The sequence below is a fragment of the Geotrypetes seraphini genome, chromosome 2 (genome assembly GCF_902459505.1).
Source record: "Geotrypetes seraphini chromosome 2, aGeoSer1.1, whole genome shotgun sequence".
Taxonomy (NCBI): Eukaryota; Metazoa; Chordata; class Amphibia; order Gymnophiona; family Dermophiidae; genus Geotrypetes; species Geotrypetes seraphini.
Window position 1 is genome coordinate 391,552,398 of NC_047085.1, and position 12,772 is coordinate 391,565,169.

Consider the following 12,772-nt stretch of genomic DNA (forward strand, 5'->3'; position numbering starts at 1 on the left):
GTTTGCAGAGAAAACAGAAGAGGTGGAGGTCTAGCAATCATTGTAAAAAACAACCTCAACATTAAAGTCCTAACCAAGCACTCCACCCCGCACCTAGACCTTCTTGCCTGCCAACTCTCTGACAGTTCTCTCACAGGAACCCTGAACTGCCTTCTATGCTATGTCACACCAGGAAAATGGAACACCTCTAAACAAGAACTAGAAGAATTTATCTTCCAGAACTCCCTATCTTCCCCACACAACCTGATCCTAGGAGACATCAATCTCCACCTAGAAGACCACACCTCCAAACAAGTAGCAGACATTCTTTCATTCCTCAACACCCTATCTTACCAGATACTCAATCCTGAACCCACACATGAAAAGGGCCATCAACTTGACATTGCCGCTTACACATCTCCCAACCTCAACACACAAAACATCCACATCACCAACGGCTCTTGGAATCCAACCTTATGGTCCGACCACTACAAGTACACCTTCACCATCAACTGGGTGCATAATAACATCAAACCTATTCCAAGCACAACCAGCACCCAAACAAACTAGCACCACTAAAAACAAAATATGCAGACCATCAGACAAATGGTTTGACGCCGAACTCCTACACCTAAAGAGGAATTGCAGACATCTAGAAAGGATATGGGAAAAACAGAAACAAGACCACATTAAAACAGAATGGAGATCCCAAATAAAACAATACAAAATCAAACTGAAGGAAAAACGAAAAGACTACTACTCCAAACTCATTGGCACTGAAAAACCAGACACCAAAAAACTTTTCAGCATTGTAAAAAACCTCACGGATACCAAACCCTTCCTCGCCACCCAAGGAACCCAGACTCCAACAGCCTCACAACTATCAGAACACTTCAAAAATAAAATCATCACAATCAGAGCCACATTCAACAATTCTCAAAATATCATAGAAGAGATACTAATAAAACCCACAAATGACGATGCCATCTCAGCAGATAGGACCTGGACCAACTTCCCAACGACACAATGGTCAGACCTGGACCGGCTGTACAAAAAAATACAGCAAATCCTCCTGTGATTTGAACAACTGTCCTCCTTACCTACTAGCTACAGCATCCACCAAATTCATAGCTTGTCTCACGCTATGGTTGCAAACCACTCTTAGGGAAGGTCAGTTCCCTCCGGAACTTGGCGAAATCATAATCACTCCCATACTAAAAGACCCCAAAGGCCCAATAGACAACCCAACAAACTATAGACCAATCGCTTCTATCCCACTATACATCAAACTCATAGAGGGTCTAGTAGCACAATATCTATCCAACTACCTAGAAGACCACCACATTCTGCATCCAACTCAATCTGGTTTCAGAGCTAATCACAGCACAGAAACATTACTGGTATCTTTACTAGATACAGCCAGACAGCACCTCAGCAAAGGAAACAAGTTACTAATCATCCAACTCGACCTTTCAGCAGCATTCGACTTAGTAGATCATCCAATACTTCTCCAGATACTAGATGCCATAGGTATAACTGGTAAAGTTCACAACTGGTTCCAAGGATTCCTTCAAACAAGAACATATAGAGTTAAGTCAAAAGATCTTTAATCCGACCCCTGGACAAACCCCTGCGGAGTACCACAAGGATCCCCACTATCGCCCATACTATTCAACCTCTTCATAGCTTCCTTAGGCACTGCCCTAGACGCCCTAAATATAACTTCCTTCAGTTACGCAGATGACATAACCATCATTCTCCCATTTGACATCCAAGACCCCATCTCCAAGGGACGCCTGAAAACAACATTGGAAACTATAGAAAAATGGATGACGAACCATAAGCTGAAACTGAATGCAGAGAAAACCAAATTCCTACCACTAGAGAAGGAACAAAAACCATCACTAACAGAACTGGAAGTAAACGCAATCAAATATCCTATACAGAGCACTCTCAAAATTCTAGGAATACAATTAGACAGACACTGCACTATGCAGACACAGATACACAAAGTCATACAGAAGGCATTCTTCACCATGCGAAACCTAAGAAAAATAAGAAAGTTCTTTACCAAAGAACACTACAAGATCATTGTACAATCCCTCACACTCAGTACCTTGGATTACTGCAACAGCCTCTACCTACCATGCCCAAACTACATGATAAAACAACTACAGACCGTTCAGAATACAGCCATCAGACTCATCTACTGTCTCAGCAAATATGACCACATCACCCCTGCCTATGTAGACTCTCACTGGCTTCCGATAAAAGCAAGAACTCAATTCAAGTTCTATTGTCTTCTATTTAAAGTAACCCATGGAACTGCCCCCTGTTACCTAAACAACCGCCTATACCGCTACCACTCATCCAGATCAAGGAGAACTCAAAACCTATTCACCTTCCCCCCTCATAATGGTACCCGACGTAAGAAACTATACGACAGCCTTCTAGCGACACAGGCAGCGAAAATTGACCCCACTATCACCAAACTAATGATCAACACAACAGACATCAAAGTGTTTCGAAAAGAAATCAAAACATTTCTATTCAAAAAACACGTCCTTACTAACTAGTCTCCTCCCCTTTCGCACAAGCTCTCCCTCTCCTGAATATCACATTAGTCAACTCCTAGAACCTTTCCCTCCAAAAATACTCAGATTCCTAAATAAGCATTTACCTCACTATCCAACAAACTTCTTAAGTCATTGTTAGGTAACTTCTCGTCTGTAACCCGCATATACTGATATTCTCCACTATATCCTGTTATCACCTGATTCTCTTAAATGTAATTCTTATAATTGAATGTAATTCTTATAATTGAATCCTCTACCACACCATGTAAAGTACATGAATCACGGTTATGCAATATCTCTATTCTATTAAGTAATTTCTCTAGATAATCTGTTATGTAATTTCTCTGGATAATCTTTGTTTTGCAATTCTCTCGGTAATGTCCAGATCTCTTATAATTTGTAATCCGCCTAGAACCGCAAGGCACAGGCGGAATAGAAATCACTAATGTAATGTAATGTAAAAGATTGGAAGAATACCTTGCTAGAGAATTGCCAGTAATAGAAATAGGACAACACGTAAGACAACGAAGCCTAGAAGAAAAAGGTATCTGAGAAGGACAATTCCCAACTATTACTGAGATTGAAGAGACATTACAGACACTAGGTAGAGCCATTAGTGACGAGAGTAAAATGTAAAAGAAAGATATGAGATACCTTGTCAGGGATCCAAATAAGTTACAACCCGAGCGACTCCCATGCGACAACTTGCATTTTGAAGGAGCTCGTTTAATGGAGCAGTACCTGTTCCTTTGGCGCATCGCATACGCAGCTGATCAGCTGGAATAAGTAGCCAGATTAATTTTCCTTCACTTACACGTCACAGTAGGGGTGGAGCCAAAAGTAGTAGGAGAATGAATGGGACAGAATCAAGCCTTCAGCAACTACAAATGAAAAAAAAAATAATAATAATTTAAAATCAAAATTTAACCAGTTCTTCAGAGCACAAAATAGTAGCCAGATAAATTTTTCCTTACTTACACATCAAAGTAGGGGCGGAGCCAAAAGTAGTAGGAGAATGAATGGGACCGAATGAGAAAACACTAAATCTGTGGCTAAAAGACCTAAAGAATGAGAGTAAACTGATTTTTTTTTTGTCTTAAATGCATTGTCCTGTACTGATTGCTGCTGCTTAGTGTCTTGGACAAGTGGGAAGGAGTTGGGTCTTTATTTATTTATTTATTTTTTTTTAGTCTGAAGTCGCACATATTGTTTAATATATATCCTGAACTTTTATCCAATGAAACCCATGTCAATAATTCCTATAGCTCATGAAAAGAGCAACTGTCTGTGACAGTCTACATGTCCAGCAGACATCATTTCAAGACAAGTTGAATTTTGTAGGAGTGTGGTTTTGGGGGGCAGATATTTACTTAATGAAATTAATAATGCATTTTTTTTCTTTAGCGGGAAAAGGAGCAGTTTCGCAAATTGTTTATTGGTGGTCTAAGCTTTGAAACAACAGAAGAAAGTTTAAGAAAATACTATGAACAATGGGGAAAGCTTACAGACTGTGTGGTAAGTAGAAATGGTGGTAATATAAATTATACAAACAAATCGGACATTAATATCACATTTGGTTATGCTCTAATTATACAACATGCAGTGCTTAAAACCAAAGTAACTTAAAAAAAAAATTGTAGGGATGTGTGTACAGTACTCCCCCGATATTCGCGGGGGTTCCCTTCCAGGAACCCCCACGAATATTGAAAAACTGCAAATAAGTTGGGTTTTTTTTGCCCGGAGAGGCAGAATAGGGCAGCTGAAGTGCCAGCGAATGAAGGAAATCACTCGCAGTATGCTCCGACCACCTCTTCCTGCACTAAAGTCAGGCTTCAACAATCGGGAGCTACTTTGACACGCAGCTCCTGATAGGTGAAACCCGACTTTAGCACAGCAAGTCCCGGTCGGAGAATACCGCAAATGACCGGGGGAACACTGTAATCCCAGTTATTTCCTGGTCTGTAGTTCAACTACAAAATCCAGCCCTTTGGAATTTACTTGTTTTCCAAAGTCAAGCAGGGAACATGAAAGGACAGTAGTTGGTGATATAACTGATACTGCCAACATGCCAGATAACTTTTGATTGAGGATACATTTAAAAAAAAAACAACTTCATCTTAAGTGAGAGCCTAACTGAAAACCGAATGCTATTGGAACACATAAGAATTAGCATGACTGTATATAAACTATTTTCTAGTGCAATGTGTCTAGTGGTCCTGAACGCTAGGGTCTTGTATCTGAGCTAGCAAGTCGCTTGCAAGAAACCTAGTTCTGGTAAGTCCCTTCTGGATTCCATACTCGATGTGTTCAATCCATAGTCACGATCCAGAGTTTGCAGAAATCACTTTTTTCCTTGGCAACAGCAGCAGATGAATCCAGAGACCAATGGGATAGCACACATCTACCAGCAGGCGGAGATAGAGAAACTGATTAACAGGTGGTCCTATTGGCTTGCACTCCTCCTGTATGTCCAGTATGCTCTATCTCTCAGCAGGTGATGGTCGCTATTCGAATAGCTCCTGGATTCTGGCTGTGACTGGAACTTTATTTTCTCCTGTTGCGGTTTCTCTTCATTGAGACTGCCATTCTGTTTCTCCTGTTGAGATTTTCTCTTCAGTGAGACAGGGGTGTCCGGCTGAACGGTGCTGGCTTTAGGGATTACACCTAGGCTCCCCCAGGTCCCTGCCTCACCCTCCCTTCATTGCTAGAGGGTCTGACTGGGTCTCAATTTTTTTCTTCTTTCCCCTCTCTGTTAAAAAAAAAAAAGGAGACCACAATTGCTACATTCTGCTCTGTTAGTGCTGCACATCCAGCTCTAACTGGCTTCAGCCGACCCTAACAACATGCTTGTGAGTATGTATGTGTTTTTTTTACTGTTTTGAACTTCAGGTTCTGTTTGGGAATCTTAGTACTGTGGGTTCGGTCAACATACGTTTAAGGAATGGATATTTTATTGAGGCTAGGTTTTATGATTAGAAATCCGTTGAGGGAGCCGGGACTTTCCCGCCCTTTGCATGCACGCACTTGGTTTCCTTGTTGGTTACAGAGCGGAAGTAGCGGTGTGATTTCATGCTTGCACTTGTTCCCCTCATTGAGTTTCAGTGCAGCAGTAGTAGTCCTGTTTATTCCTAGGCTCTCTTTCGTCGGTGTTTGTCACGGCCATGTGCAGCTGATTGTGCAGGTGCCGGTTTATAGCAGCACGCATGAGATGGGACATGTTGTTTTTTTTCCGGCGCTGTGGGAAGCACCGCACCGTTCTTCTGGTTATTCCCCGAGTCTGATTTTCTTTCTATGCAGGCCACGGCAGGGTAAATTTTGCAGGGCTTGAATCCGACTATGTTTCTAGGAGCGTTGATGCAGCGACCACGTGTCAGCGAGAATCAGGCGTGTGCTTGGGTCTCCAGCGATGGCGGAAGAGCTGCAGCTTTCCGGTAGTTTATTTACAACTGACTTTAGTCAGGGTTTGCCGCGGTTTCTCTCCTTTCCGGTTCAGACAAGTTGTACGTGTTTTACCAGCTTTGGGACAAGCTTGGGCAGATTTATATGTCTGTGTTCCTGCTGTATTCCCTTGAAGGAAGCTGCTAGTTTAATCGGACTCTGGGGTTAGCAGAGAGACTCTGACCTGTGCTAGGTCACCCAGTCTCGGTTTGTCTCCGGACTGGGTCGACATACGACAACTCACGGTACAGTGAGATCAGCAGTAAGATAGTGCCCTGTATTTTACACGGGTATCTCATTGTCTCTCTTGGGGTCCCTGCAGATTGAGCCTTTGTCTGTTGGTAACTGTCCTTCTTATTTGGGCCTCATGTGCAGCGCTGCATGTTATCCCAGGACAAGCAGGCAGCATATTCTTAACGCATGGGTGACGTCACCGACGGAGCCCGGGTATGGACACATTTAACTAAAAAGTTCTAGTTGGCCGCACCGCGCATGCGCGAGTGCCTTCCCGCCCGACGGAGGAGTGCGTGGTCCCCAGTTTCTTCGTTTCCGCGGAGCGAAGAAGACGCATGTGTTTTCAACGGCCGTTGAAAAATCAGTTTCTGCCTTCCCGCTCACGTAATTTTTCGTTTTTCTTCTATTTTTTCCCTTCGGAATACTTTACTTCTATTTAAAAAAAAAAAAAAAAACAACTTGTCGTGTTTCCTTTATTTTTTCAGGCCGTCCCCGGCGGGGCCTGTTGCCACCATACAGGCCTCCGGCTTCGATTTTGCGGAGGCCGTGTTTCCCTTCATGCCCCCTCAACCGGGCTTTAAGAAATGCCAGCGGTGTGCACGCCCGATCTCTCTCACCGACCCGCACAATTGGTGCCTGCAGTGCTTTTGTCCGGAGCATTGGGCTGACACCTGCACCCGCTGTGCGACTCTTCAAAAGCGCACATTGAAAAATAGGCAGATCCAGCAAAATATTCTCTTCGGTACCGGATCTGCCATGGAACCTGCCGCGACGTCGATGGCACCTCAAAAGTCGGCACCGACTACTTCGACGCCACCGGATCCTTCTTCGGGGTCGCTGGCCCCAGGTAAGCCGGCTAAGAAGCCTTCCACTTCCCTTGAGCGCCTTCCTGCCACAGCTGCGACACCGGTCCTCCCGGCATCGCACCGACCCCGCAAACGCTCCGCTCCGATATCGGTGAGTGCCTCGTCATCGGCCTCCTCATCGTCGGAGGGTAGAGCGGCACCTATGGTACCGAAAAAGAAAAAAGCGGTACCGGTGCCTCCCCTGGACGACCGCATTGCGGCCATACTCCAAGCCCAATTACAAGAACAGCTGCAGCAACAACTCCAGCAACTGTTGCCGGCGATGTTGGCCCCACACCTTCCGGTACCGAACCGGTCCGAGCCTCGCATGATCCCATCGGTGTCAACCCCCTCGGTAACGCTTAACACTTCCATGCCGGTACTTTCGGCTGAACCACACCGTTCCCAACCTACGGTGCAGGCCCGCTCTGATACCGATCCTCCCCAGTACCAGGAACGACACCGGTCTTCCTCTCCCGGTACCGCCTCAGTATGCTCCGGCAAGTCTCTCTCCAAGACCCACCATGCTGAGCCCTCCACACCGATGTCCCGCCGTGCGCACCCCGACATCAGGGACCCGGACTTATGGGAAGAATCCCCGCACGGTACCGAGGAAGACGCTTCGTCAACAGACGAGGAACCCTCGGTGGCTGATACCGGTTCAAAACCCGAACAGTCCTCTTTCACCAAATTCCTCAGGGAGATGTCGACGGCTCTTTCCATTCCCTTTGAGTCCGACTCTAAAAAGTCCCAGGCTTTTCTCGATGCCCTAGACTTTGAGCAACCTCCCAAGGAATTTCTAAAGTTACCCGTCCACGACATCCTACGGGAAACTTTTTATAAAAACTGGGAGAACCCCCTCACTGTCTCCGGGGCCCCTCGCAAACTGGATAGCTTGTACCGGGTCATTCCAATCCCAGGGTTTGACAAGCCTCAATTGCCCCATGAATCTCTCCTGGTAGAGTCCACCTTGAAGAAAACTCAGGGCTCCAGTGTCTATGCCTCCACCCCTCCTGGCAGAGAGGGAAAAACTATGGATAAGTTTGGCAAGCGCCTCTTCCAGAATGCGATGCTAGCCAACAGGGCAAATAATTACACCTTTCACTTCTCCTTCTACATGAAGCATCTGGTGCAACAACTCTCCTCCTTTCAGAAATACATTCCTGAACGTAAGGTCCCCCTCTTCCAACAGCAAATTTCCAGTCTGCTCCAACTCCGGAAATTCATGGTTCGCTCCATTTATGACTCGTTTGAGCTAACCTCTCGAGCATCTGCCATGGCTGTTGCCATGCGGCGTCTGACCTGGCTGAGGGTTTCTGACCTCGACATTAACCATCAAGACCGCCTGGCTAACGCACCTTGTCTTGGTGATGAACTCTTCGGGGAGTCCCTGGACTCAACAACCCAGAAACTCTCGGCACACGAGACCAGGTGGGATACTCTGGTGAAACCTAAAAAGAAGACTCCGCCTGCTCGCCCTTACAGACAGCAGTATTCCTACCAGCGCAGGTTCTCGGCCAGACCTCTCAACCCACTGCCTCAGCAACCTCGCCGACCTCGTCACCAGCATCAATCTCAGGCTCGCTCCCAGTCTCACCAACCTGCCAAGCCTCTTCCTCCGTCAAAACCATCTCAACCCTTTTGACTCTTTTCTCCAGGACATAGCCAGTCTCCCACCATCATTGCCTCTTCCTCAGCCTATCGGAGGACGCCTCCAGCTTTTCCTCAGCCGTTGGGAGGTCATCACATCAGACCAGTGGGTCCTCAACATCATTCGCCAAGGCTACTCTCTCAACTTTCAGACTCTTCCACCAGACAGTCCTCCCAAAGAGTCTGCTGTCCGCTCCTCCCAATCCTCCCTCCTCCTGAGAGAGGTCCACTCCCTCCTTCTTCTCAACGCCATCAAAGAGGTACCCTCAGACCAAAGGGGTCAGGGATTCTACTCCCGCTACTTCCTGGTTCCCAAGAAGACAGGAGACCTCCGTCCCATCCTCGATCTCCGGGACCTCAACAAGTGTTTAGTCAAGGAAAAGTTCAGAATGCTCTCCCTTGCCACGCTTTACCCTCTTCTCTCTCAACACGACTGGCTATGTTCCCTAGACCTCAAAGAGGCCTATACTCACATTCCAATCCATCCGGCTTCAAGTCGCTACCTCCGATTTCAGATACAGCACCGCCACTATGAGTACAAAGTGCTACCCTTTGCAGTGTTCTCCCCAGAAATTTTTCCCAGCCGGGTGGCATGAAAAAGTAGCCGGGTGGCGGGGAAATTTGGTAGTGGGGAAAATTAAATGTGTACTATTTTTATTAGTTAATTATTATTATTTTCCAATGCTCGATATGACTTCCTTTTTTAAGGTTTGACACTTGTGCCAGAATATTTTTACTAAATTTAAGAAGTATCCAATTGTAGAAGTGAATAATTAGATATTCACCCTCTTTCAAATAGTATAGAGGTTTAAAAAAGGGAAATGCGTTAATGAAGTCATTCTGTTCAGTCTAACCATTTATTTCTGCATAAAAAAAAAAGATAAATATAGCTCATCCAGTCATACAAGAAATGGCTGTACAACACCTCTAATAATGTTTTGATCACTAGGTACCTTCCTGAGGTCTCACTGAGGATATGAAATAGATGCTATCCCCACTTCCAGACCTCTTCCACATAATTTATGGAGAAGTGTTACTGAGCCTTGAAGGGCACCTGTGTGATTGATCTTTATCTGATTCTTTTTTATTTTGCTATAGTGCAAAGTAAGAGCTAGGGCAAAACAGTATAGGTAAAGATGCAGGTAATATTTAGCAATGTATTAAAAATATTTTATTTTTATTTGCTTATAATGTCATTTGAAAGCTACTTGATGATAATACAACTTTAATTTAATTCTTTATAATGTGTGCCTGTGTGTTGGGGGGGACAACACCTACGTCAACAGTAAAGTTAGAATAGAGTCATTAAATCCAGTGGTGTACCTAGTATATATGACAGCCAGTGCTAATCATTTTCTTAACAACCCCATCCTCTATATAAAAAAAGATATTTTTAGTAATAATCCATGAGTCACACAATAAGGGTGCATCTAGGAAAAGGCAGCATCTTAAACACTGCAGTGAGCACTAGAACACCAACACACGCATTGTAAAACTAAACAAACCAGATCCTACACAGTCAATTGATCCTGTAGTCGATGCTAACAGAAAGCCATGTCCTTTTCATACACACAGAACACATACACCCTCGCCCAATATGGAATAATCACAAACTAAAAATAGAAATATGTAGACAAAAGTTAAACTGAACCAAGAAACCAGACTCTGCATACAATGCAACACCATAGAAACAGTGACCCCTAATACTGTGCAAAATATAAAGACAGTAGATGTAAATTTGAAAAAAACTTCTATATAAGTCACCACTTTACAAATTAACAAATAGAAATAAAATAATGAGAAATATGAAAATACCATTTTATTGGACTAATCCATTTTTCAATTAGCTTTCAGAGGCCAAATCTTTCTTCAAGACAGTACAGTATACAGCTGTTATGGTATCCTGTCCTGACCTGAGGAAAGGGGTTTATTCCCTCCCAAAATTGCCTTATTTCCATTTCCTATTGATACATTTTAATCAATACAGTTACAATACTACTTGATTCTACGTAAAGCAACAAAAATATTTTTTTATCCCAGGACAAGCAGGCATGATATTCTCACATGTGGGTGACGTCATCTACGGAGCCCCGGCGCGGACAGCTTTTCAAGCAAACTTGATTGAAGTTTCAAGTTTGCACACTGCACCACGCATGTGCATGCCTTCTCGCCCACTAGAGGGCGCATCCCACCTCGTGGTCCTCAGTTCAAATTTTTCCGCGGAGCAAGAAAGCCCTGTGGATCTGAGCTCCAGTGTTTTTGCCTTCTAGCTGCCGCGTTTAGTTTGTTTTCCCTTCGAATTAGTTCGCGGTGCTGTTTTTCTTTTCGGTTCTTTTAAAAAAAAAAAAAAAAAAGTCTTTCGTTTTTCCTCGGACTCCGGGGACTCCCGGAATCCGTGGCCGCGGGACGTCGGTACGTTCCCGGCCTTCTTCTTTTCCTTCGTGGATGTCCCGTCCTGTTACGGGATTCAAAAAGTGCAGCCGGTGTGAAAGGTTGCTTTCCATCACCGACCCTCACCGGTGGTGCATTGTCTGTCTTGGGCCCGAACATCCGACAGACTCGTGTGACCGCTGTGCTACCTTCCAAAACAGGGCCCTCCGTCGCCGTAAGGCAAGAATGGCCGAATTGTTCGCCGTCGACGCACCTAAGGCCTCGACGTCGGCCTCGGCTTCGGCCCCGGCCTTGACCTCGGCCTCGGCGTCCTTGGGGGCCTCGGCCTCGCCTCGGCCCTCTTCCTCGAAGGCGTCGTCAGTGAAGCAAGCTTCGGGTAAGTCCTCTGTTCTATCCCCTTCAGCAAAGAAGCCATCCTCGAGTCAGGCCAAGGCGGGTGGGTCGGCCCCGCATCGGACCTCGACTTCGCACACCCCGAGGGAATACTCGAGACCGAGGTCGCCCTCCAGGGAGTGTGCCCCGGACTCGGAACTCCCCACCTTCGTGGGGATTCCGGCCTTCCAGGATCTCCTCCGAGCTCTCATCTCATCGGAGCTGTCGGGAGCCCTGGAAGTGTTGCAGCGTGCTGCGGTTCCGGCGGCCTCGACCTCGGCCGGGGCGCCTTCGGTCTCGGAGGCCCCGGCCTCGGCTCCCTCGGGAGCCCCGACCTCGGCGACCTCGGTCTCGGGTACGGTGGCCCCGTTCACCTCGGCCCCGCCCCGGACCTAGACCTCGGGGGAACCCCCTGAGCGGAGTGTAAGGCCCAAGGAAAAGTTGCGCAGAGTGCGCCGTCTTTCCTCCTCTTCCTCCGGGTCTTCCAGACACGCCTCGCCCTCGACGCGACCTCGGACGGGGCGTCGATCGAGGAAGTCTAAGCGACCCCGAGGCTCGCCTCGGCGCGACCGCTCCTCGTCGTTCGGGGGCGAGGCGCTGCAGGTGTCGGAGTTGCGCCTCGACAACCCGAGGCTCCTCCGCTCACCTCATGGGAAATCTTCCCGGGCCGCCTCGCCGAGGAAACGGGAGAGTGTCCCACGAACCCCTGGGTCCTCACCCAAGGGCTCTGCGAGGAGGATAACTTCCCCTTCCCCCTCGAGGGCCCTCGAGAGGGGATCCTGGGATTCGGGATCGGTTAGGGATCCTCATTATTCCCATGAGGCCTCCCCCCTCTCCTCGGTGGGGCGGTCGAGAACCCCGTCTCCCCAGGTTAGGCCGTCCTCATTTTCATCCTTCGTTCAGGACATGGCCCAAGCCCTGGGGATTGACCTGATGGTAGGCTCTCGGTATTCCAAAGAATTTTTGGAGGAACAGGACCTCCCCACTCTTCCTAGGGAGGTGCCTAGACTCCCTCTCAACAGTGTCCTTCTGCAAACCTGGCTGAATAACTTGTCAAACCCTCTTACAGTCACGTCTGTGCCTTCAAAAATGGAATCGAAATATAGGACGATTCCCCCTAAAGGGTTCGATAAGGCGCAGCTCTCACACCAGTCTCTTCTGGTGGAGTCTGCTCTTAAAAAATCACAGCCCTCACGGGTTTCTGCGGCGGTTCCACCAGGCAGGGAGGGGCGGACCCTGGACAAGTTTGGCCATCGCCTCTATTCAAATTCCCTGATGGCCACCAGG

At 46.8% G+C, this 12,772-nt stretch overlaps 1 protein-coding gene across 13 annotated transcripts in view; it reads left to right on the forward strand.

The window, feature by feature from the left end:
* Positions 1-12,772, forward strand: part of HNRNPA2B1 (heterogeneous nuclear ribonucleoprotein A2/B1) — a 206,296-nt gene that overhangs the window by 35,427 nt on the left and 158,097 nt on the right. For all 13 annotated transcript variants that reach the window (XM_033930799.1, XM_033930801.1, XM_033930797.1 and 10 more), the window contains exon 2: positions 3,960-4,070. In XM_033930799.1, coding sequence (XP_033786690.1) covers positions 3,960-4,070 — 111 coding nt within the window. The remainder of the gene's footprint in view (positions 1-3,959; positions 4,071-12,772) is intronic.